Below are 21650 nucleotides of genomic sequence, written 5' to 3' on the forward strand. Positions count from 1 at the left end.
TTTCCTCATGCCAGCCTAATACATAAACTATTACGTCATCAGGGCAACCCTGAGGGTGAAACCCTAGGTTGTTCAACTTGTGGAGAAGTTCATCTATGAATAGAGTCCACAAAAGAGGAGAGATTACGCCTCCTTGGGGGCAACCTCTGTTGGCTTTGATAGATTTGATTGTTCCTTCTAGTTCGGCGCTAATCGTCCTAGATTTCAACATGAATATTATCCATCTAGTGATGGGTTCAGGTACCTCCTTTAGTTATAGGGCATTATAGATTGCCTTATAGGAAGTGTTATCAAAAGCTCCTCATATGTCAATAAATGCACATAGAGCTATCTGTTTGGACTCAATAGCCTTTTCAATAACTGTTACCAGGCTGTGTATTGCAGTCTCAGTGGATTTTCCCTGTTGATAGGCAAATTGAAGTCGATGCAGTGGGAAGTTAGCTAGATTGTTTTCTCTTATATACTGATTCCATTGTTTTAAGGAAAATGAGCTGAGACTAATTGGTCTGTATGATTTAGGCAATTGTTCGGGTTCCTCCCATTAGTCAAAATGCTATAGAATTTAAGTAATATATTAATGAAGGTTTCACCTTTCTGTACCCCACTAGTAAATACTTTCTTTGGTTTCTCTTATTTTCTTCTAATGTACCTCGTATACGATGGAATTGAATATGGCGAAACCAAAAGGTCCTAGACAGATATTTAATTCATAAGTAAACATAAAACGTTAAAAAAATTTTATTTCTGTAATCAATTTAAACGAAAAAATAGTACAAATCACTCATACATAGTCCATATGTTTGTAGATAAATACAAATTTCAAATTACAATACACTCATTTGAATTTATATTAAACACTGTTGTTGAGTTTCAAACCTCAACAAAAAAAAAAAAAAAAAAAAAAAAAGAGAAACACCTCAATGTTGAAATACCTGATCTGCATTTACAGGTCTAAATCCATATTCACTCCTAAAAGCTTGTTATTTTATAATTTGACGAATCCAAACATTTCCTCTTGTTTAGTCTCCTCTTCTGCCTTATCATCCCACAAAAAAAGTTCATAGAAACGTTCAAGACCATATTTTAGCAACTTTGTTGCTTCTTCATTTTTGAATAATGCGTCATAATCTTCTTCGAATCCATATTTAATAGCGGAATCTTGAACCACAACCCATTTTTTTAAATAATTCACAAAACAAGTAGGCATCTTACATAGCAGGGCATACAATCCAATATGTTCAAATTCTCGCACTTCATCTACAATTGTTTGCCAATCGGGAGCGCGGAGTTCCTTTGAACTTAATACCGCTTTTAAATTGTGATAATAGTAACGAAGTAGTTCGGAACGATGAAGTGCGAATTCTTTCAAACCCAAACTGGTGTTGAAGAAGATATTCAAGTCGTATCCGACACTGCCAACAAAGCAAGCGTTAAAGTTTATCTGCCGAAAGAGACAATTAAAAAAAGTAAGTTAATATATATATATACTAATATATGTATGTATAAGTGTATTAAATTGACATACAAACACAACATCGGACACATCACATTCGTTAAATTTATGAAGCATATTTTTTAAGGAAGCATCTCCAAGTGCGATGACTTTGTATGGCAAATTTTGTTTAAGCAGTAGATCGGTAAGGCGTTTTTGAAATGTTTCCAAATAACTGCGAAGTTTTGTAGTGATTTCTTCAAACTCCGGCAAATGTTTCTCAATCATTTCAATGGCTATGTCCATGCGAGTTTCAACGTCCTCATTACTAATTAATGCCGAAACACTTGGTATGAAATCTGTAGAATTCTCTCCTTTTAAATACACCATAGAGGCAGCATGAAAGTGAGCCATTTTCCTCAAAGCAGCCTGCGCTAGGTTTAATCCCATTCCTGTATGTCCATTGATGCTCCGATAATCCCGAACGGTCAAGTCCTCCAGCAATACGAAGGTTTCGTTCATATGAATGAACCTGGAAAGATGTTAAATGTTATGTAAAAATCTATTAATAAACAAATAGAAACAAAAATAAAAAAACTAAAAGAATAAAAAAATACTAAAAAAACTAAAAATAAACCCTAAAAAAATTTAAAAAATATAAAAAAATATAAAAAGACGCTAAAAAAATAAAAACAACTAAAAAACAAATAAAAAAAATAAATAAAATTAAAAAAACTAAAACAAAAATAAAAAAAAACTATAAAAAAAATAAAAGAAAACTAAAAAAGAAAACTAAAAAAAAACTAAATAAAAAATATTACCACGGCATAGGGCTCTGGCGTGGCGAACCCCATTATTTCCCTACCTAAATCGACTGCTGACACGTCAGTTGAGTGACCGCATCGCAAAAAATGTATAAATCAACAAACACGAAACAAACAACAAATCAAAAACAATAAATTCCTTCACGACGCGGAAGACCTCTTGGCTCCACCAAACTCATGGCGGGGTAAAAAACCACCCCTTCGGTGGCGAAAGTGCTCACTAAGAGCTCGCTAAACCGACTCAGCTGCGGAGAACCAATTGATCACTAAATCTGTTTTGCCAGAAACTGGGGAAAACAAGTCGGACAGAAGTCTCCAGAAAACCCATCCCTCCTCATCTCCGTCGATACAGAGATCGAAGACGCGCCAATTTCCTTATGGAAAAGCTCGGCAAAACCCCTAAGGAGGAGCTGTCCGTCCAACAAAAGTCAACTCTCGATTGGGCCCGGGAGTTCCTTCGGAAGTATGAGGCGTCCAGAGAAAGACCGAGTGCAGCTAAGCGGCAGCGGTCTTCAGAGCATCCTCCTAGTTCCAACGAACCCAAGAAGCATAAAACTGCCTCTGAGGTCAAATTACGCAAGTTCTGTGAAGTTGCCAGAGATAGTCTGGTCATGGCGGTGGTGGACAAGAGCCACCCTGACGGTTTCATCTCTCCATCAAACTGGAAGATTGTGGAGACAAAACTTCAGTTGGGCTACCTTTACGTTCTGAAGCAGAACCCAGGACCCCTCCTTTCTGCTGTGACGCGGGTTGGTTCCAAGCAAGGGTCAAGTTGATCGCGTGCTCAGATCAACGCTTTGTCAGCCTGTACGGTAAGGCCCTCGACCGACTCGGCGAGCTATGGCCCGGGGCGAATCTCCAACTCATCAAAAAGAGCGAAATTCCCAACAAACCTCGCGGCAGAGCAAGAATACCTGTAGAGCCATCCGATCCGGAAACCATCCTGGAGTTACTGATGATCGGAAACCCGAACCTACCCCCCGAAAACTGGAGGGTAGTTAAGGTGGAAGAGCCTTCAGGAAACTCCAGACATGTCACGCTGCTCCTGGACCAGAAAAGCGTTCAAGCACTGGACGACCGCAAGGGGATTGTGGCATTCGGGTTCATCACCACTACCATCTGGACCTATCAGCCGAAAAATCTCCTCGCACCCAACGAAGAGAGTACAGCGGCCCCCGAGATGGATGTCGATAAGCCTCTCTCAAGCTTCGACGATTGAGTCCGACTCGGAATCAAACAGCGAACTTGTGGGAAACTTATTCAATATTCAACTCGAGGACGAAGATAGACTTTTAGATAGCGGTGATGACGCGACCGCCACAGTCATTGAATGCTTATCTAACGGTGTTGAATGCTCACCTCAGCAGCCCTCATTCTTCGTCTCTCTGACCTCAGAGAAGACATCATTCTCATCCAAGAATCTTGGATATCAAACAACAAGATATGCGGCCTGAAAGATAGGCACTACACCTTGTTTCAAGGTGAGGCTAACGTCAGATCGCGCTCTTGTATTCTCATTCGAAAACATATTAATGCTTTTCTTCTTCCCTTTAGCAATGCTGACACCACTGCCATAGAGGTTGAAGCTGTCCACGGCCCGATTTGGAATGTGTCGGCTTACATGCCTTACGACGCAGCGGAGGCGCCTCCTCCTGAAGCAGTGAGAGGGCTCGTCAATACGGCGCATCTGAACCAGAAACGCATCATTATTGGAGCAGACGCTAATGCACATCATATTGTTTGGGGTAGTACAAACAACAACACACGAGGTGAGCAACTCTTTGATCACATTCTAGCGAATAAGCTTGATATATGTAATAGAGGTGATGCCCCTACGTTTCTTAACTCGTCTAGAAGAGAGGTATTACTCTTGCTAGCGAATCATGTACACAACTGGTGCAGGACTGGAGCGTTGATAAACAGCGCAGCTCGTCAATCTTGTCCCCTGACAAAAACAGGAGGTAAGCATAAACCATTTTGGTGGACTCCTGAAATCTCAGAACTTCGCAATCGAACTCGGAAACTCTTTAACCAATCTAAAATAACAGACGAATGGGATAACAGATTACTTCTATCTGATTCAGCTACCATAAATATCTAGGAGTTATTCTAGATAGGAAGTTGAGTTGGAAATTGAGCATCGAAAACAGATGTAAAAAAGCTTTCATAGCTCTTTATACTTGTAAGAAAGCTATCGGCAAAACCTGGGGTTTTTCACCTCGGATCATTTGTTGGATATATACCTCGATCATCAAACCGATACTCTTCTACGGTGTGGTTGTATGGTGCACCAGCAGCACTCGAAAAACGGTGTAGAGTAGCCACAATTGATCGAGTTCAAAGAACAGCCTGCCTCCTGATAACAGGATGCTTAGGTACAACACCTACTAAGGCTCTAAATACGTTGCTTCACTTGTTCCCTATCGATCTGGCTGGCAAAGCGATTGCAGTGAAAGCAGCGACACGCATGAAGGCTATATCGAAATGGAATAAGTATCTTGGCCATTCGGCCATAATGAACAGGAACACTGTTATCTCTTCCGACATAGACTATCATGTAAGTTTTCCATCACCACCCTTGCAATTCTCCTGTTCACTTCCAACTAGGGAAGAATGGAAGACAAATCTTACCGAAATCGATGGCCCTCTGATTATATATACAGATGGTTCAAAACAAGACGGTAAAGTGGGATTTGGAATCTTTTCCAATTCCCCTCACAACAATCTGTCATTTAGATTACCCGACTACTGTAGTGTATTCCAAGCGGAAGTATGCGCTATCTGGTATGCTGCGAAAACTATCTTAGAAAAGAGAATATCACTAGGGGATATCCGCTTTTTCACTGACAGTCAAGCGGCCGTTCGAGCACTCAGCTCCTCTTATACCCACTCAGATGTGGTTCGATCCTGTCTCTTATCTCTTAACGAAATAAGTGTTCAGAATGCTGTCCAAGTTATTTGGATACCGAGTCACAGTGGATTCGAAGGTAACTGCAAAGCTGATGAGCTCGCAAGAGCTGGAGCTGCGCAATCAATTGTTAGTAACTTACCCACAATCCACATTCCGCTCTCAACATGTAAAATGATCATTGATCGAGAATTTCACAGCATTGCTGATCGGAGATGGCGAGTGGAAACTACTTGCGTTACGACCAGACAAATCTGGCCATCCTACAATCTGAAACAGACAAAAACCCTTATAAGTCTTGCGAAACACGAACTAAGGCATATAATATCTCTTATCACCGGCCACTGCCTTTTGGGCACTCATGCACGTCGGCTCGGGGTTTCTCAAAACGACCAGATACGAGTACGAAGATGAGGAAGTATCGAGCAGGCATTTGCTGTGCAGTTGTCCCGGTCTAGCCAGAAAAAAAACAAAAAGAATATATAAAAAAAATATATAAAAAAAAAATATATAAAAAAAAAATATATAAAAAAAAATATATATAAAAAAAAATATATATAAAAAAAAATATATATAAAAAAAAATATATAAAAAAAAAATATATATAAAATAAAATATATAAAAAAAAAATATATAAAAAAAAAAAATATATAAAAAAAAAAATATATAAAAAAAAAATATATAAAAAAAAAATATATAAAAAATACATAAAAAATATATAAACAAAATATAAAAAAATATTAAAAAAATATTAAAAAAAATATTAAAAAAAAATATAAAAAAATATTAAAAAAAAAAAAAAAATATTAAAAAAAAAATATAAAAAAAAATACAAAGAACAAAAATACAAAAAAATAAAAATAAAAAATGGGTAACAACACCCACCCGCCCATTAGAAAGTGCAAGGTCACACCATTATACAGAACTATGAAAGTCTCAACCCCCTAAGGTTCCTATAGAACCCCCAGAAAAAGTTTAAAAATAAGTTGTTTTACCAGTGGTTGCAGCTTGTACTGAAATACAGTTGAAAAGAAGTGTATACAGCGATTGTTGACCCAGCAAGGATTTAAAGTAAGGTTTTATAGTTCATACCACTTATGAAAATGTTGTTTTATCTTAAAATTTATAAGTGGCGAAAATTTGGGCTAAAAAATTGTCCGATTTTGTACTATTTCACTATTTATAAATTTTTTCTTTTTTGTAACTGTAAGCAAAAATTTAGAATATTCCAAATTTTCAGTATTTGTAAAAACATTTCTTTTTTTAATATTGTTTCTTGCGAAACGGTACGTTTTCTTTACTTACATCTGAAAATATTCATTTTTTATATTTTCTAAAATAAATAATATAAGAATCAGTGTGCTAATTAAGTTATGGTTACATTGTAAAACTAATAATTTAAGAATTGCTCCCTTTTGGTTGACTGGGTCACTTTTATTCTGCATGGTATTACAAATAGGGGTGGGACTATTCGAATAATAAAATCTTTTATTCGAGAGGTATTCGTAATTCGAATAATATTTATTCGAATTTTTTATTCGTTTATTCGAATAATGCTATTCGAATACCTTACTATTCAAATACATCACTATTCGAATAGTTCACTATTCGAATATTTTTGGTAAATATTTATTTAGATTAGCGGACTACTAATCGGTTTATGTACAAGTGCATGCACCATGAGAAGGGCCAATGTAATCTTTATATTTTTAAAAGCATTTTCTCCCTGATGTAAATGAATATATAGTGAGGTATTCGAATAGTAAGGTATTCGAATAGTAAACTATTAATAGTAATAGTAAACTATTCGAATAGTGAGGTATTCGAATAGTAAGGTATTCGAATAATGAACTATTCGAATTATTTGAAACGAATAGTATTATTCGTTTTATTCGAATAATGTTTATTCGAATATTATTCGAAAATAATCCCACCCCTAATTACAAACGTAATTTTTAACACTAGAACTACGAAGATTTACCATATACCTATTTCAATTAACTACACAAAACAGTAAAAATTTAGAAATAAAACTAAAAATTCATAAGATAATTAAATTTTCAAGCAAAAGAAACATATTTTATTCATTTATTGTAATTACATAACATAAAAAACAAAATTACATAACATAGAGATTCTATGTACTACAATTTTTACATATTAAAAGTTTTTTAAAAGTACATTTGCCACAAACATACTTTTGGCAACGAGCACAGATATTTGCGGATTTATTCTCATTGCATAAACCTATTTGACAAGTTTTTTGTATGTTCAAATTTTCAGGACTCTTCAAGGGGTTGTTCAAGTATTCCAGTTCCGATGAGTCTTCATGCTTTCCTGAAAGTTCTTCTACTAATTGAAACAAAAAATTGTTTCTTGATATATTTTCTCCAGTTGTTTCGTTGTACAGAATCCATGCATTTATTGCAGCTAAGTCGAGAATATTGAAGAATATTTGCAGAGGCCATCTTCGTGATCCTGACTTCACACTATACTTCCTGGCCATTTGATCGGCAACATCTACTCCGTATTTAGTATTTTTATAAAATTTTATAGTTTCAGGCATCTTTTTTTATCTTCTTCAATGCTAACTGAATTATGTTTCGTACTCAGCAAAAGAACTTTTTTTGATGGCTTACTTTTATATATTGTCAAAGTGGCATTGTTTGTTCTATAAATTACAGATGAAAATCGAGGTAAACTATCTTTTTTTTGTTTCGCAAGTTTTGGCAATTCTTTTTTGTTTGCGCGAATAGTTCCAACTAAAGAAGTATCTTTCTCCAATAATTTTGAAGCTAGTGATAGGCTAGTGAAAAAATTGTTTGTCGTTACATTTCTTCCAGAATTGGTATATGGCTCCATTAATTTTAGAACTACAAATTCAGCCAAGGGAACTGACGATTCCTTTGTTGCATCCTTTCCCAAATACGGGAAACCATTTATAATAAATTTACTTTTGACATCAGATGCCAACCAAAATTTTATGCCGAACTTATCAGGTTTGTTCGGCATATATTGCGTGAATTGGCATCTCGCTTTAGTTGGAATTAATTGCTCGTCGATGGTAATATTTTGTCCCGGTATGTAGCAGTTTTGACTATTTTGAATGAACGATTCCAAACATATGACAAAAAGAATATTTCAAGAATATACAAAAAGTATTCATGATATTTTTATGACCGATCAAAATGACCGGTTCGTATATTTAGATATAACACATAGTTAACTCTGAAAATTGGAAGCGTAAGAACAAAATAATCTATAATATTATTCTATACACAAATTTAATAAAAATCATGACATTATCGAAAAAAATGTAATTGGAATATTTAAGAGGAAATGGGAAATAAATGTTCCAACCGGTCATTTTGACCGGTTCGTAGTTCTAGTGTTAATAATATTAGAATTTGTAGTATTATTTAGTAAAAATAGCTTTAAATCGAATTTTCAATTAATAAAGAGTGTTTATAAGTGAATATTGTTTCTTTTCTGTTTGTATTTAACCCTAACGGGCATTCTTCGTCGTTTCGACGACGCTCGATTGAATTTCACTGCTTATCATAATTTTTGTTCATTGTTTTTCTTTATTTTTTCTTACAGCTTTTAGTCGTTGCTGAGCTTTAGTTGGGAGCGTACGCTCTTGGAAGTACCGTTTTAAAAAATGTGCGTCGTCGAAACGACTAGGAATGCCTTTTGTGTGACTTTTACAATAAAATAATATATCGTTTTTATGACTTTTTTTGTCTTAAAAACTTTTATATAATTCAACTCGACATGACAAAACAAGCCTTTTTAAATGACGAGGAAATTGAAACGTTTCTTGCTGAAGACAATGACTTAATAGATTCGGATGAAGATGTTTATGCCATTGGCGAGCTTGAGACACACCTGGGAGAGCTAAGGGACGAAGAAAATTCTTCTGAAGAGGTTCCTGCAGACAAGGACGATATTCCGTTGAATGTGTTGCTTGAAAAGTCTGATATAATCACTTTCTCAAAACCCATATTACGTGGAAAAAAGCGTCATAAGTGGTCAAGGCAAAAAGCTACGTCTCATAGATATGGGCAAAATATTGTACATCAAGTACGTGGTCCTACTCACTTGTACAAAAATATTGTGGATCCACTATAAGTTTTCAGACTTTTTACAATAGACGCCATAATTGAAGAAATTGTTGAGTGGACCAAAGTCGAAATCAGCACACGATCGTATATTAATTGGGATAACCACCTCTCAATTGGAGAGTTATTTGATCAGTCCTACTCTGGATCAAAATACCTATCCCCAATGACTCACAACCGATTCAAATTTCTAATGTCCTTACAAAAAGCATCTACGGCTCAAATCGAAATGCAACCATGAATAATTGGTTCACTCCAGTCTCCTTGGCTAAATCTGTGTTAAAAGAACCATATAAATTAACATTGGTTTGAACATTGCAATCGAACAAAAGAGAGATACCTCCAGAGATGAAAGTCAGCAAAAGGTCGAAAAGGTGGCACGTCAATGTTCGTCTTTGACAACGAACTGACGCTCTTGTCATATGAGCCAAAATAATTTATTTGTTGTCCTGATGCAATGAAAATGAAACTATGAATAGCATGACAAAGAAGCCACATATGATCGAGTTCTACACTTCAACAAAAAATGGTGTCTACACCTTCGACCAAATGTACAGTGCGCTCCAAAAACCAACCGCTGGCCAATGGCAGTATTTTTTGGTATACTCAATATGGCTTATATAAATAGATATGTTATATACACCCATGATATGTTCCAATTAGAATAGAAACCACTTAGTAGCAGAAAATTTATAACAGGTTTACACTCTGCTCTCATTCAAAAACACTTAATGTGGTAACTTTAAAAACGGCAGTAAATATACAAAGCGGACTAGTTCAACATAATGAGAATGCAGAAAACAGTCGATAGGTATCAGTAAGCACAAAAAGAAAGATTTTCGCGATTTGGCCATAATCCAAACGTCGAATCACCAAATCTTCATGCGCTAATTGTCAAAAAAGCTTGTGTAGGGAGCATAAAATCGATCTCTGTGCCTCATGTGCAAAATAAAGTTAAAGACTTATAAAACAGAGTTTTATTTTCAGTTTTAAGCACAAAATGCACCTTTTTAAAGTATTAATGAATTTTAATTTGATTAATATTACTTTTTTGGGCTAGAATTTAGTATAATGTCTATCGCTTTGGAAAAAACGGTAAAAAGCGGGTGATAGAGGGGTGTATCCCCATCTTAAAACTGAAAACAGAACCTGCCGGAGGCTTATAGTTTTTAAGTAATTTAATGTTAAAGTTCTATAATTTAGCGAAAAGTTGGTGTTGCCATACACCTGAAATGAAAACGAAGTTCGCACGCAGGGATGTTCAGTGGAAGGTTCATTGTAAAACTGCAGTATTTTTTGCTGTAATTTAAAGTTGGGAAATAATTTTGAATATAAAAACATACAACTCATTTAAACTTAAAAACAATGATATTAAGCGTATCACAAAAAATAATAAAGTAATTAAAATTAAATTAAATTAATTAACACAGTATTTTTGCGTGGAACTTCCTATCGCGTAGGCGGCCTTCGGCCGCGCTTCAAAAAAATAACCCTCATCAGTCCAACTCCGGCTACGCAATCCACAGTATTTTTGCGTAGAACTCCTTTTCGCGTGGGCGGCATTCGGCCGCGCTTCAAAAAAATAACCCTCATCAGTCCAACTCCGGCTACGCAATCCACAGTATTTTTGCGTAAAACTCCTTTCCGTGTTAAAACCATTGAACCCAAAATTAAAACGTCATATGCGTGTATGTAGTAAGCAGGCACAATAACACCCATTCCCATCATTAACACTAAACTCAAGTACTTAATTTTTGTTTTCATTTGCAGGCATCCGGCAACACCATACTGTTGTAACTCCAATCTTCTTCTTATTCGCGCTTAAAATTGGAATGTGATTGCATAGGCAAATGTATTTGCATTTAATTTTAATAGATATAATTAGAATATTAGCATAAAAATCGGTAAAAACACGCGTGTGAGTGTATATTTGGTGATTTATAGTGAAATGTTAAAAAATATAGAGTGTAATGTGGCAAATTATAGTGATGTTCCCGAGGGCATTTTGAATGTAAATAATTAAAAAATTATTATTTCCCGAATAATTTAAAGTTATAAAGAGTGTTCCTTAACACCTCACTAACATCTCCACCAAGTTTCATTAAAAAAACATTATAGTTTGCCAGAAATTCCAAAATATACATTGTTCTAAATTCCAGCCAAAATTTTTTATTGAAAATGAATACTTTAAATTTTAAGTTTTATATTATATTAAAAAAATAAACTATTAAACAAATATTCAGAGTAAAATACTGCATTTATATTTTATTCTTTTTGAGCGTAGGTGCAATCTGAAGAAAGCTTAAAGAGTTGTCGTTTCGACGAAGAATGTCTTTAGTGTACTAAAAATATGAATGCCCTTCTAGGGTTAAGTAAAATAAGCGTGTGTAATAGGGCATTTTTCAAGCTTATGCAAAAAAAAAAAAAACAAAAACAAGTATTTTTAACGTTAAATATTTCTATTAATTCTTAATTGTAATTTATAAAAACTAATATATGTAAATCAAAAGGCTACATTTGCGTGTTATAATTTTTAAATTCGGTTCACGCATTTAGACATTATAAACAACTTTATCGTGGCAGCAATGGAAAGCCAACACAAAAAAAAAATAAATAAATAAATAATTAAAAACTATACTCACCTTGGGCCGAATCTTATATTATTTTCCCCGTGTTGCATTTCAGGTATTACCTTCAAATACATGGAGGACTCCCGTGAATTGCTCCCATTTGAGCTTTTGTTTCTTACAATTGGTAAAGTACAGGTTCTATGCTCGCTTAAATCTCCATCTGTTTGGTTCGCCTCGTAGATTACATGAATTTCTTGAGTATCCTCTAGTGATGATGCCCAACTATAACTAAATTTCAACCAGTCGGGGTTTTCATCCAAAACGTCGTCATTCAAGTAACGTCCTATAGCTTTTATTAATTGGTTTTTACACATTTTTAAAATAGTGGACTGTATTATATTTAAGTAGAACGTTATTGAAAGTAAAATTACTGATCTTTATCACGCTCGTTGAACAATTGAACCAAACTTGCGAAAATATTTCCGTTTGGCCGTTTCAAGGCGAATTTCCACCTTTGGCCGTTCGTTTCATTTGAATCAATACAAGGCGAATTGAGTAGCATAGGTGCTGCCTTGCCAAACCAGTTACGTTATTTTTCGCGGTTTTGACAAGTCTGACGTCAGATCCCTTTCCAATACAAAACAAACAAAAATACTTGACTTGGTAATATTTTCATTTGTGACATTAAAAAAAAACGTAATAAAACGAAGTACGGCGTGTTAAATTGTGAAAGCACAAATTAATATAAAGCCACCAAATGCAGTTTGTTTACGTTTTTATAGGGAAGACGTCGCTTGCAGACGTGTGTGGGGCAATAGCCTTAAGTTGGGGAAAATCCGAGAAATTTCTTTACGTACGGGAAATGTCTTGTGTTTGGTGGTTTCTATTTCTATACTTTCCCCTACTCTTCACCTTCGCAAACAGGTAATTTCCCTTCTTTTTGTTTATATATTCTCGGAGCATGACGCCACAGCGAAATCGAACAACGCAATCACTTACTTTTAAGTCGACTAATTATTTAGTGCCGATTTACACACAAAGACATCTGGAAGGGAGACACGAAAAAGTTTCATTCGCGGTCGCACAGGCAAAAGTGTTTTGAGCAACATACGTTGCTTTTTACGTTTACTTTTTTGGCATCTTCCGGTTTGGATATATTCTATAATTCGTGAACATGTAAGGCGGAGAAGGTTTGTCAACTGGATTGGTTAAATAATAAATACTTTCTTTTTTATTTACATATATGTATATAATATAAATTTTTGTACTTGAATAAAAAAAAATAAAAAAACTAGGGTCTGTCAGACTCACGCACGGTAGAAGTGAAACTTCTAAGTTGGTTGTTCCATGCATCGGAGCCCCAGTTTAGATCTCTCCCCCCTCTCTCGTGTTAAATTCAGGTTTTCATAGTGTTGCACTTGACGCTGACATTTCTTTGCACTTCCAATGGTATTTTTTGCCTACTTTTGGCGCGTTAATCAATTTGCTTTGATCACCGAAACGGTTGAAATTTCATTTTACAACCTTCTACTTCAACTATCGTCACTCGTTTGGCAAACGCACTCATTGTATCGCTTCGTCTCCTCCATACCTACCATCTATTTACTTCACAGCAGTTTCTTATTGCTTTCCCGCTTACACACATTCAATCGGCGCTTTATCTGATACTCACACACAGCACTCATTTGCACGGGCTATGGCTATCTATAATACCCGTTGTCAGTTGTCGATTGTCGGTTGCCTGCATGTCGCCAGTCTACTTCAATGCTTACTTGTGTGCTATATACATTTCAGTTCATATTATTTCGAAATTATTCGCTACAGGGTGTGCTAGAGACGTTTGCATTTTTGCACTGGTTTATCTTCTAGAAGAGAGAGCGACAGAGAGAGCGAATAGGCGAGAGTGGGAAGGAGCAGCTGCTCCTTGGCCCCGCCCATTTGACGGATTTCGGTAACGCTCCGAACTTACCGTTTCACTCGCCTATTTTCAATCTGCCTTGGGGCCCCCGACGCGCCTAAAGAAGTTTCACTTCAAAAATTTAGTTAAAAATACTTCATATATAAATACTTAAAATTAATTTGTGCATCTTGAATTGGAAAAAAATGTAGAATTCAACATGAACATTTCCCATAAGTAAATTAAATGTACTTTACTTGCAAATATCATCTTGCATTTCACAAGCACCGTTCTAATGCTTTTCATCTTAGATCCTGCCAGATCCAGAACTTACTCCCACAAAGAAGAAAACGATTCAAGCAACTGCCGAAAATTGTTTTACAGTCAACTTTAAGATTGACAATACGTATAAGAAGCGCAAAGCCTGTCGCCAGTACGGGCGAAAAAATCTCCGTATCTTCCCCGACCATCCTTTTGCTACGAGTAAAATATTTCTAAATGTTTCCCTGGGTAAATGGACACTTACTTTAATTACTTTTAAGGCGATTTACCTGTGAAGAGAAATTTAGAAACGCAATTACCTATAACTCTGTATTCTTTATAAAAACAAAGATACATATCACTTCATTAAAACGCTTTGAAATGGGCTTCAATTAGTTTTAGTTACACCCTCTTATATGAATTCGCCTTGTTTCTTGCATTTCCCTATGAATGTATTCAATTCGCCTTCCAGTATTGTATTCTGTGATCAAGAATGATATAATACAAGATTGCGCTTTCCGAATTCGCCGTGTCGTAAGAGCCCATGAATAAACGAACAAAAAAAAGGAGATTTACTTGTTTGTGAAGAAGAAGAGTAGGCGAAAGCAATGGAAACAACCAAACACAAGACATTTCCATAACAGCCGGTTGTACGTAAAGAAATGACCCGGAGTTTTCCCAACTTTAGGCTGCTGCCACACACACACACACTCTATTGCAAGTGTCCCCCCCATAAAACGCAAGGAAACTGCATTTCGTGGCTTTATATTAATTTGTGCTTTAACAATTTAACACACCGCCCTTCGTTTCTATTTTATTTTTTTTAATGTCACAAATCAAAATATTACCAGGTCATTCACTGAATTTTCCCAAATATGTAATTCGTCCTCCATTTGATTGTTTTGTATTGCGAAGGGAGCTGACGTCAGACTTGTTAAAAGTGCGAAAAATAAAGCAACTGCTTTTTGAATGGCGCCCCTTCAATACTCAATTCGCCTTGTTCTGTGCCGTGTTATTGCTTCAAATTAGAGATTCCCGGAAAGACATGTTATTTTCAAATCCACTTTCTCGGAATGCCGAATTATATGCATTTGGTTTCTCTTGGCGATTTCCTATGAATCACAACGATTACTCTGCTAGTACGCCAGCTCTTCAATGCCATAAACGCCCGTTATCGTATTTCAATTGACATCTTTTCAGAATAAATATAATACATTGACCTACCACATACATACATACGTACGTGTTATGAGGAATGCTTATATACTTACGCATACATACATACACATGTATGTATGTAAGTATATGCATACATACATGTGCACACAGTGAGCCAAAAGGTATTGGCACACTCGAAAAATCAAAGTTCTCAGTGCTACATATAACTTTTCTTCTAATGAAAGTATAAAATAATAGAAAACGGTATTTTCTACATGTATTTATTTATTACGTATCTGAACAAAAAAATCAATATCGACATACATACATATACAAATAGAAGTTATTAGCGGAAATTGCGTTGTCTAATATTAAAACAAGAAATTATTTCACTTAATCCAAGATTTTATTTTGTGAATTAATTTTTAAATTTAAAACCGATCACGAAGTTGCGAAATATCGCCAATATGAAACTTTTTTGCTCAAAATAAATAAATAATTGGCACGTACAATTCTGCTAGGTGTTTGGCCGAGATCCTCCTTCTATTCGTAGCGGCGTCTTTAGCGAGTTGTTGCTCGTAAGCAGACCATATTGAAAATGAAATGTTTTTTTCTACAAATATTACTTTTCCTCCACTTTTACTCTAAATTTCTAGAGTTTTCTTTTATCATTGAATCATGCTCGTGAACTAATAGGACAAAAATGAGAGTTCTGAGAGTGAATGAGGCAAAAATATACTACAATACTTGTATCTCACATTCAGTCTTTTGAGAAACTCTAATAATAATTATTTTTTCTTTGGAAGGACCCATTTGTAAATATGTACATACATACATACATACATACATATGTAGATATTCATATCATAATCATGTTACACACAGGTAATCATATGTATGGCAGCTGAGTATAGTTAAAATGAATGCATGCAATATTTATGTATGTATATGGATTTTTTTGTTACATTTTTTTCAAGTAAGTTTAACCCATATGTAGGTGCCCAATGGCTTTGACAACTCCTAGTAAAATTTTCTAAGGAATCTTTTTGTCGAACATATTAACCCTTTAATACCTAGTTTAAGAGGGCTTTGGAACAATTTTTGAAAGAATGGGTTAAATAGTCACATAACGGTGGGGTTCAGCGGGTTAAAATGTTCTACAAAAAAAATGTTTCATTGAATTTTACTAAAAGTCTACTGCGACGATATTTAGAAAAATCAATATTTGTACTAGATTTGCCATATCATTTAATATGGCATTTCATCAATATTGCGAAACTTTAATAAATTGTAAAAAAATTGTAACTCGCTGGACCAACACCAAGTTGGGGTTTTACTATTCCACATGGGTACTTTAATTTGCAATTGGTTTGGTTTAGGCCCAAGCCGATTACCTGAAAATTGTCGCACTGTGTAATCAATAATCTGCCAAACTGGTGATGCTAATTGGCCACCGAGAAGCTGCAGTTTGACTCCATTGAATTTTTATGACGCTCGTTGTGTATAAACATTATGCCATCCATGTGGAGACGATCCAGGAGTTGAAATATGTAGGTGGTGTGTGGCATTTAATGACAAGACTTACACTTTGCAATCAGAAAAAAATTCATTGAAAAATATTAATCTGTCTTTCTTTACAGTTGAACTAAATTCCAGAAACTAGATAGATCCTGTTTTTAGGCGTAGATCGGCGTATGTGTAAAACGAACAATGTCAAATTTTTTCGGTAATCAGTTATTTATTTAAATAATAATTTCCTAATAAATTTACATAGAATTACATGTGAAATAATATTTAAGTATTCAAGAGTAAAACAAGAGCTTAACGACAAAAAAGGAAAACAAAAATAAAATAAAATTTCTCTGTATATGCTTTTAAAATAAAACGAAAATGTTTTGAAGACTAGAATGGACGCAGACGTACTAGCTGCCTTCCTATCTGCTGCTCTTTGATTTCTTGTTTCCGTTCAGCGATGAGCTGCAGTTGCTTTAAGCACCACCAGTCGACTTGCTCCCGCCTGTCACACCAGTTTTACTCTCCAATTGCGCTTGCAGTTGACGCACATTTTCGCCGGTGTTGTTGTGCCGCTGGAAGAACGCATTGATGGAGCTCATGGAACGATACTCCAGATTGTCGCTAACATTCCAATCGACGCTAATGCTTTGATGGCGCGTCATGGGATTGCGACAATGGTTCGTCTCATTGTACTTTTCGAGCAGATGCAGTAGACAATCTTTCGTCGTGTTAGCGGCCTCTTCGAGATTGACCGCCTGATGGATGTTCGGCACCCCGATTGGCACATCGCGTGACATTTGATTGATGCGAAATTTAGCACGTCGTATGCTAGCCGATTCGTGTGATTGTCGGTGTTCTTGTTTTTCCTCTGCTTCTGTGCTGCTTTCATCGTGCGTTACTATGGATACTTTTTTAAACTTTTTGGTTGTGGTAGTGGAAGTAGACTTCCAAGGTACACCAAAACTCGGACCGCCATTGGTTAGCTTCGGTGTCTCTTCGATAGATTGGTGTAGACGCATTGAGACCGTGCTGAATTTCGATTTAACTCCATTAGTTGATGACTTGCTGCTGATGTCATTTGTTGTGGTGCTAGAGGATGTCGTTGTTGTTGTACTACTGGTTACTTTAGTGCGCTCACTGCTCGCGGACGTTGCCAATTTGTGTTTGGTGGTCGTCGCTTCCTTCTTCGCTGATGTCGTCTTAGCAGCAGTACTCGTTTTGACTTTAGACGTCTCGCCACTGGCTTTCGATTTCTTCTGCTTATTATTGTTTGAGTCCGCGTCGAGCTTCGTCTCGCTGCCGAGTTTCGTATTGATTTCCGCCAGCATTAGCAAATGATCGGACAATTTGCGTATTTCGTCGGCCAAATTGACGCGCTCACCTGAAGCGCGACGTCCGAGCATATAACTCGTATCCGAGTTGCGTCGATCGAAAGTGTGCAAATAGCTCTTCATGCTGCGCTCTTGCTGATTGAGATTTGTGCCGCTGCCGCTGAGTTCATCGCAGTAGCCATGACGTCCGAGCAGGTGCTGCGGTCCATACTGTATGGCCGGTTGCGGTGTTGGCGTTGTGCTCTTCGGTGTGGAGGCCGCACCGCCTGCTGTTGCGGCTAGAGAGGCGTTGCTGAGGAAGAGCTTCTCACGCGATTCATTTATTGGCGTGGCTAGCGTACTCGGGCTGTCATTGTCTGGATCGGCGTTGCTGAAAACATCATCATCGATTATCGTGGCAATGGATTCGCACGGTGAAGGAGAGCAAACTGCAGAAGTCGAGAAGAGAGATGAACAGATTCAGAATTGCAATTAATCACATGAAAGAGGGAATCATTGTGTACGTAGAAGCAAAGGGTTATATGTATATAAATTATAGTCTATTTTTTAAACCAAAGGCTTTAAATATTTTCATGCACAAGCAAAACAATAATCAGTTGCGGATTTAGAAGCATAGAACATAGGAACAAAAAACCATGCATCCTAAACTATATAGCTAAGATAAAATGAGGAAAGAGGTGAGCTCTATTCACGAGGTGAGAATATTCATCTGATGGATGAAGAAATGTATTAACTATAGCATCAGCTGAATATCGAATTGTTTTAATGGAACTGAAATGAATCTTTGAATGAATTCATTAATGCCAAAGAGCATAAGTCGAATAAATTAAATTTAAACACTTTTAAGCAGTTTGTATTAAAACAAAAAATCTTTCGTTCTTCTAATTGATGTTTCATAAAAATCATGTTGATTTGAAGAAATATCATTTGAAAAACTCAATTACGAAAGCGGATAAAGTAAATATTTGGTTTTATTATTAACTTACCAAATTTGGTTCAAGAAAACTTAAAAAAAAATCTCTACATAATCATCCATTTGATGAAAAAACATGAATAAGAAAAATAGGGTATTCCTTCAAATAAATGTGCATATGTATGTACCTACAATTGAACGAATTCATCCAATGGATGCTGAAATGCGATAGTAACAGATTCAAAAAAATTATGTGTCCATGTTAGTTTAGCAAGCAATGTATCGTTTTTTTTGGGCAGGTAAAATGTTCCCTCTTCATCTATTGGATGAACTTATGTACGTTCTATACTACATATTCGTATGTAATATTTTGAATAATCAATCCATTGGATGAGTTATAATACCACGTTATTCCTGAAAGTGGTTCGTTCTTTTTATGCAGGAAAATTGTTATAAATGTACTCTTAACATTGTATTTATTCAATAAATGTTGAAAAGAGAGCATTGAAAATTCTCAAATATAATTAGTTCTTGTTTTTTCTGAAAGCATGGCATAATTTTTTTGTGCGTGAAAAATGTGCTCACCATCTGCTCCGACTGAGTTCATCTAAGCGATGAATTTATATGTCATGCTGCTAATGCTTACGATGTGATGTACATAATTTGATAAGTGTGATGTTAAATTTATATACTTTATGCACATATTTTGATAGCTCGACTTGGATTTTGCGTTTTCATCTATTGGATGAAACTAGGTTTAAAAGTGTTTGAGAGAAGTGAATGTTAGTAAAATTTTTTCAAAATGGCATTAGAAGTTCATGAAGTGATCGAAAGCATGTTGACTCATAAATTCTATGCTGCGAACATCTGACATTTTAACTAAAAGTTGGGACTATTTATTGTGGTTTAGAAAAAGTATTTAATCATTATTTTATTTATGTAAATTATGTGTACATGTAATTAGTTATAACAATTTTTTGCGCCATTTGTATTAAAAAATCAAAATTTTAAATTTTCATCTATTGGATGTATTCATTAATTGCAACGAATTTCGTTTAACTATTATACGTTTTTTGTGAAACTTTAGCATAATATTTCACGAATTACATGAAAACATGTGAAAATTTTAAATGCGGATGAAACGTACATAATTATTACCACTACATACATACAAGTTTTGAATTTTTTCACAACAAAATATTTTTAATGGAAATGTAGTAAAAGAATTTCATGTGAGTAGTAAAATATCTGTAAAAAATACTGATACTAAGTGCTTATGAAATATTCATCGAATGGATGTAATAACCTGAATTTGAACTCATCAGGTTTTAGCAACAATACAGATAAAGCGTGCATAGTTTACAAATTGCATACATCCAATAGATGAATGTACAGTGGCATTCACAGCAGTAATAATAATAACAACAACAACACATACACATTTTCTTCCATATAACTAATGCTTTAAATTTTTTTTCCATATAGAAGAAAATGCGCAAAAACCACTACAAAAAAGTATCAAAAATGTAAGCGAATTTTGACTTTTAGCTGGCGCAAAACTACAGCTTCAAAACTGCATACCAAGAATTTTTCTAAGAAATCCGATTAAAAAGTTGAAGATTTTGATGAAAATTGTTTTTTTTTAACACGTTGACTGCCAAGGCCATTTTGAGAAAACTGGCCAAAAATGACATTTTGATTTTTTCACATTATATTACTAAAAACTCTATTTCTAGATCATTGGTATCATCAAAAATCAAAAATGATGTTTTTTAAAAGAGAAAAAGGACCTACGAGTTATCTCGTAGTTGGCGTCTGGGAAAGAACTCACTACGAATTATCTCGTGGTAGGTAGGTCCTTTTTTTCCCTAAAAAAACATCATTTTTGCTTTCTATAGTATTTTGTTTTATAGTTATTATTATTTATTATAATTATCATAATTTTATTATTATTTTCTTTCTTTTTAGATTTATAAACATTCTCTAAAATTACTGTTATAATTATCAAGAACCCAATATGGATAAGAAAAGGTCACTGAATCAAAGTGAAATTGAGTACAACGCAAATCTAAGTGATTCAGAAGATGGTTTCAGCGATGGTAGTAATGACATTTATGAGCCTTCTGAGAATACAAGTGATAGTGAAGATGAAGTCATCTCCGAACTTGAAGACGTCTCCGAATCTGATAATAATGACGATGATTTTCAAGCAACAACGTCAAATGAGAATGATGATTTGTGGACAGAAGTTCAACACAATCCTGAATTATTTCTTTTCGAAGATACATCAAATTTTACAGTACAAACGCTGGTGGATTTATTTTTTTCGGATGAGTTTCTTGCATTACTGGTAGAACAAACTAACTTATATGCTGCGCAAGAAATTGCAACATTGGAAAATGAGAATCAAAATGCTATAAAAAAATCTAAAAGGATATCAAATTGGCAAGACGTAAGTGCTACAGAGATGAAAGTTTTTATTGCACTTTTATTGCGAATGGGACCTTGTACTTTTCCAACAATAGAACATTACTGGAACACAAACAAGCTATATAATGTAAACTTTTGTCGCACACATATGAGCCGCAATCGATTCCAGTTGATACTTCGTTATTTTCATTTGGTTGATAACTCACAACCATCTACCGACAGATTATACAAGGTGAGACCGATCCTAAATCATTTCAACGATGTTATGCGTGAAAACTATGTACCAAGTA

General features: G+C 35.2%; 2 protein-coding genes across 2 annotated transcripts in view; both read right to left on the reverse strand.

Annotated features, from left to right (window-relative positions):
* Nucleotides 1-985: 985 nt before the first annotated feature.
* Nucleotides 986-12229, reverse strand: LOC129244360 (uncharacterized). Its single transcript, XM_054881980.1, has 4 exons — nucleotides 11928-12229; nucleotides 1526-1964; nucleotides 1213-1441; nucleotides 986-1158 (listed from the first exon to the last, which is right to left on the reverse strand). Exons 1-4 carry the CDS (start codon nucleotides 12227-12229, stop codon nucleotides 986-988), a joined length of 1143 nt encoding a protein of 380 aa, XP_054737955.1.
* Nucleotides 12230-16964: 4735 nt separating this feature from the next.
* Nucleotides 16965-21650, reverse strand: part of LOC129244361 (death-associated protein kinase related) — a 44397-nt gene continuing 39711 nt past the window's right edge. Inside the window, exon 9 of the mRNA XM_054881981.1 lies at nucleotides 16965-18445. Within this exon, the coding sequence (XP_054737956.1) occupies nucleotides 17160-18445 (1286 nt within the window). The 3' untranslated portion in view covers nucleotides 16965-17159. The remainder of the gene's footprint in view (nucleotides 18446-21650) is intronic.

This window comes from Anastrepha obliqua, chromosome 4 (genome assembly GCF_027943255.1).
Source record: "Anastrepha obliqua isolate idAnaObli1 chromosome 4, idAnaObli1_1.0, whole genome shotgun sequence".
NCBI classification, from domain to species: Eukaryota; Metazoa; Arthropoda; class Insecta; order Diptera; family Tephritidae; genus Anastrepha; species Anastrepha obliqua.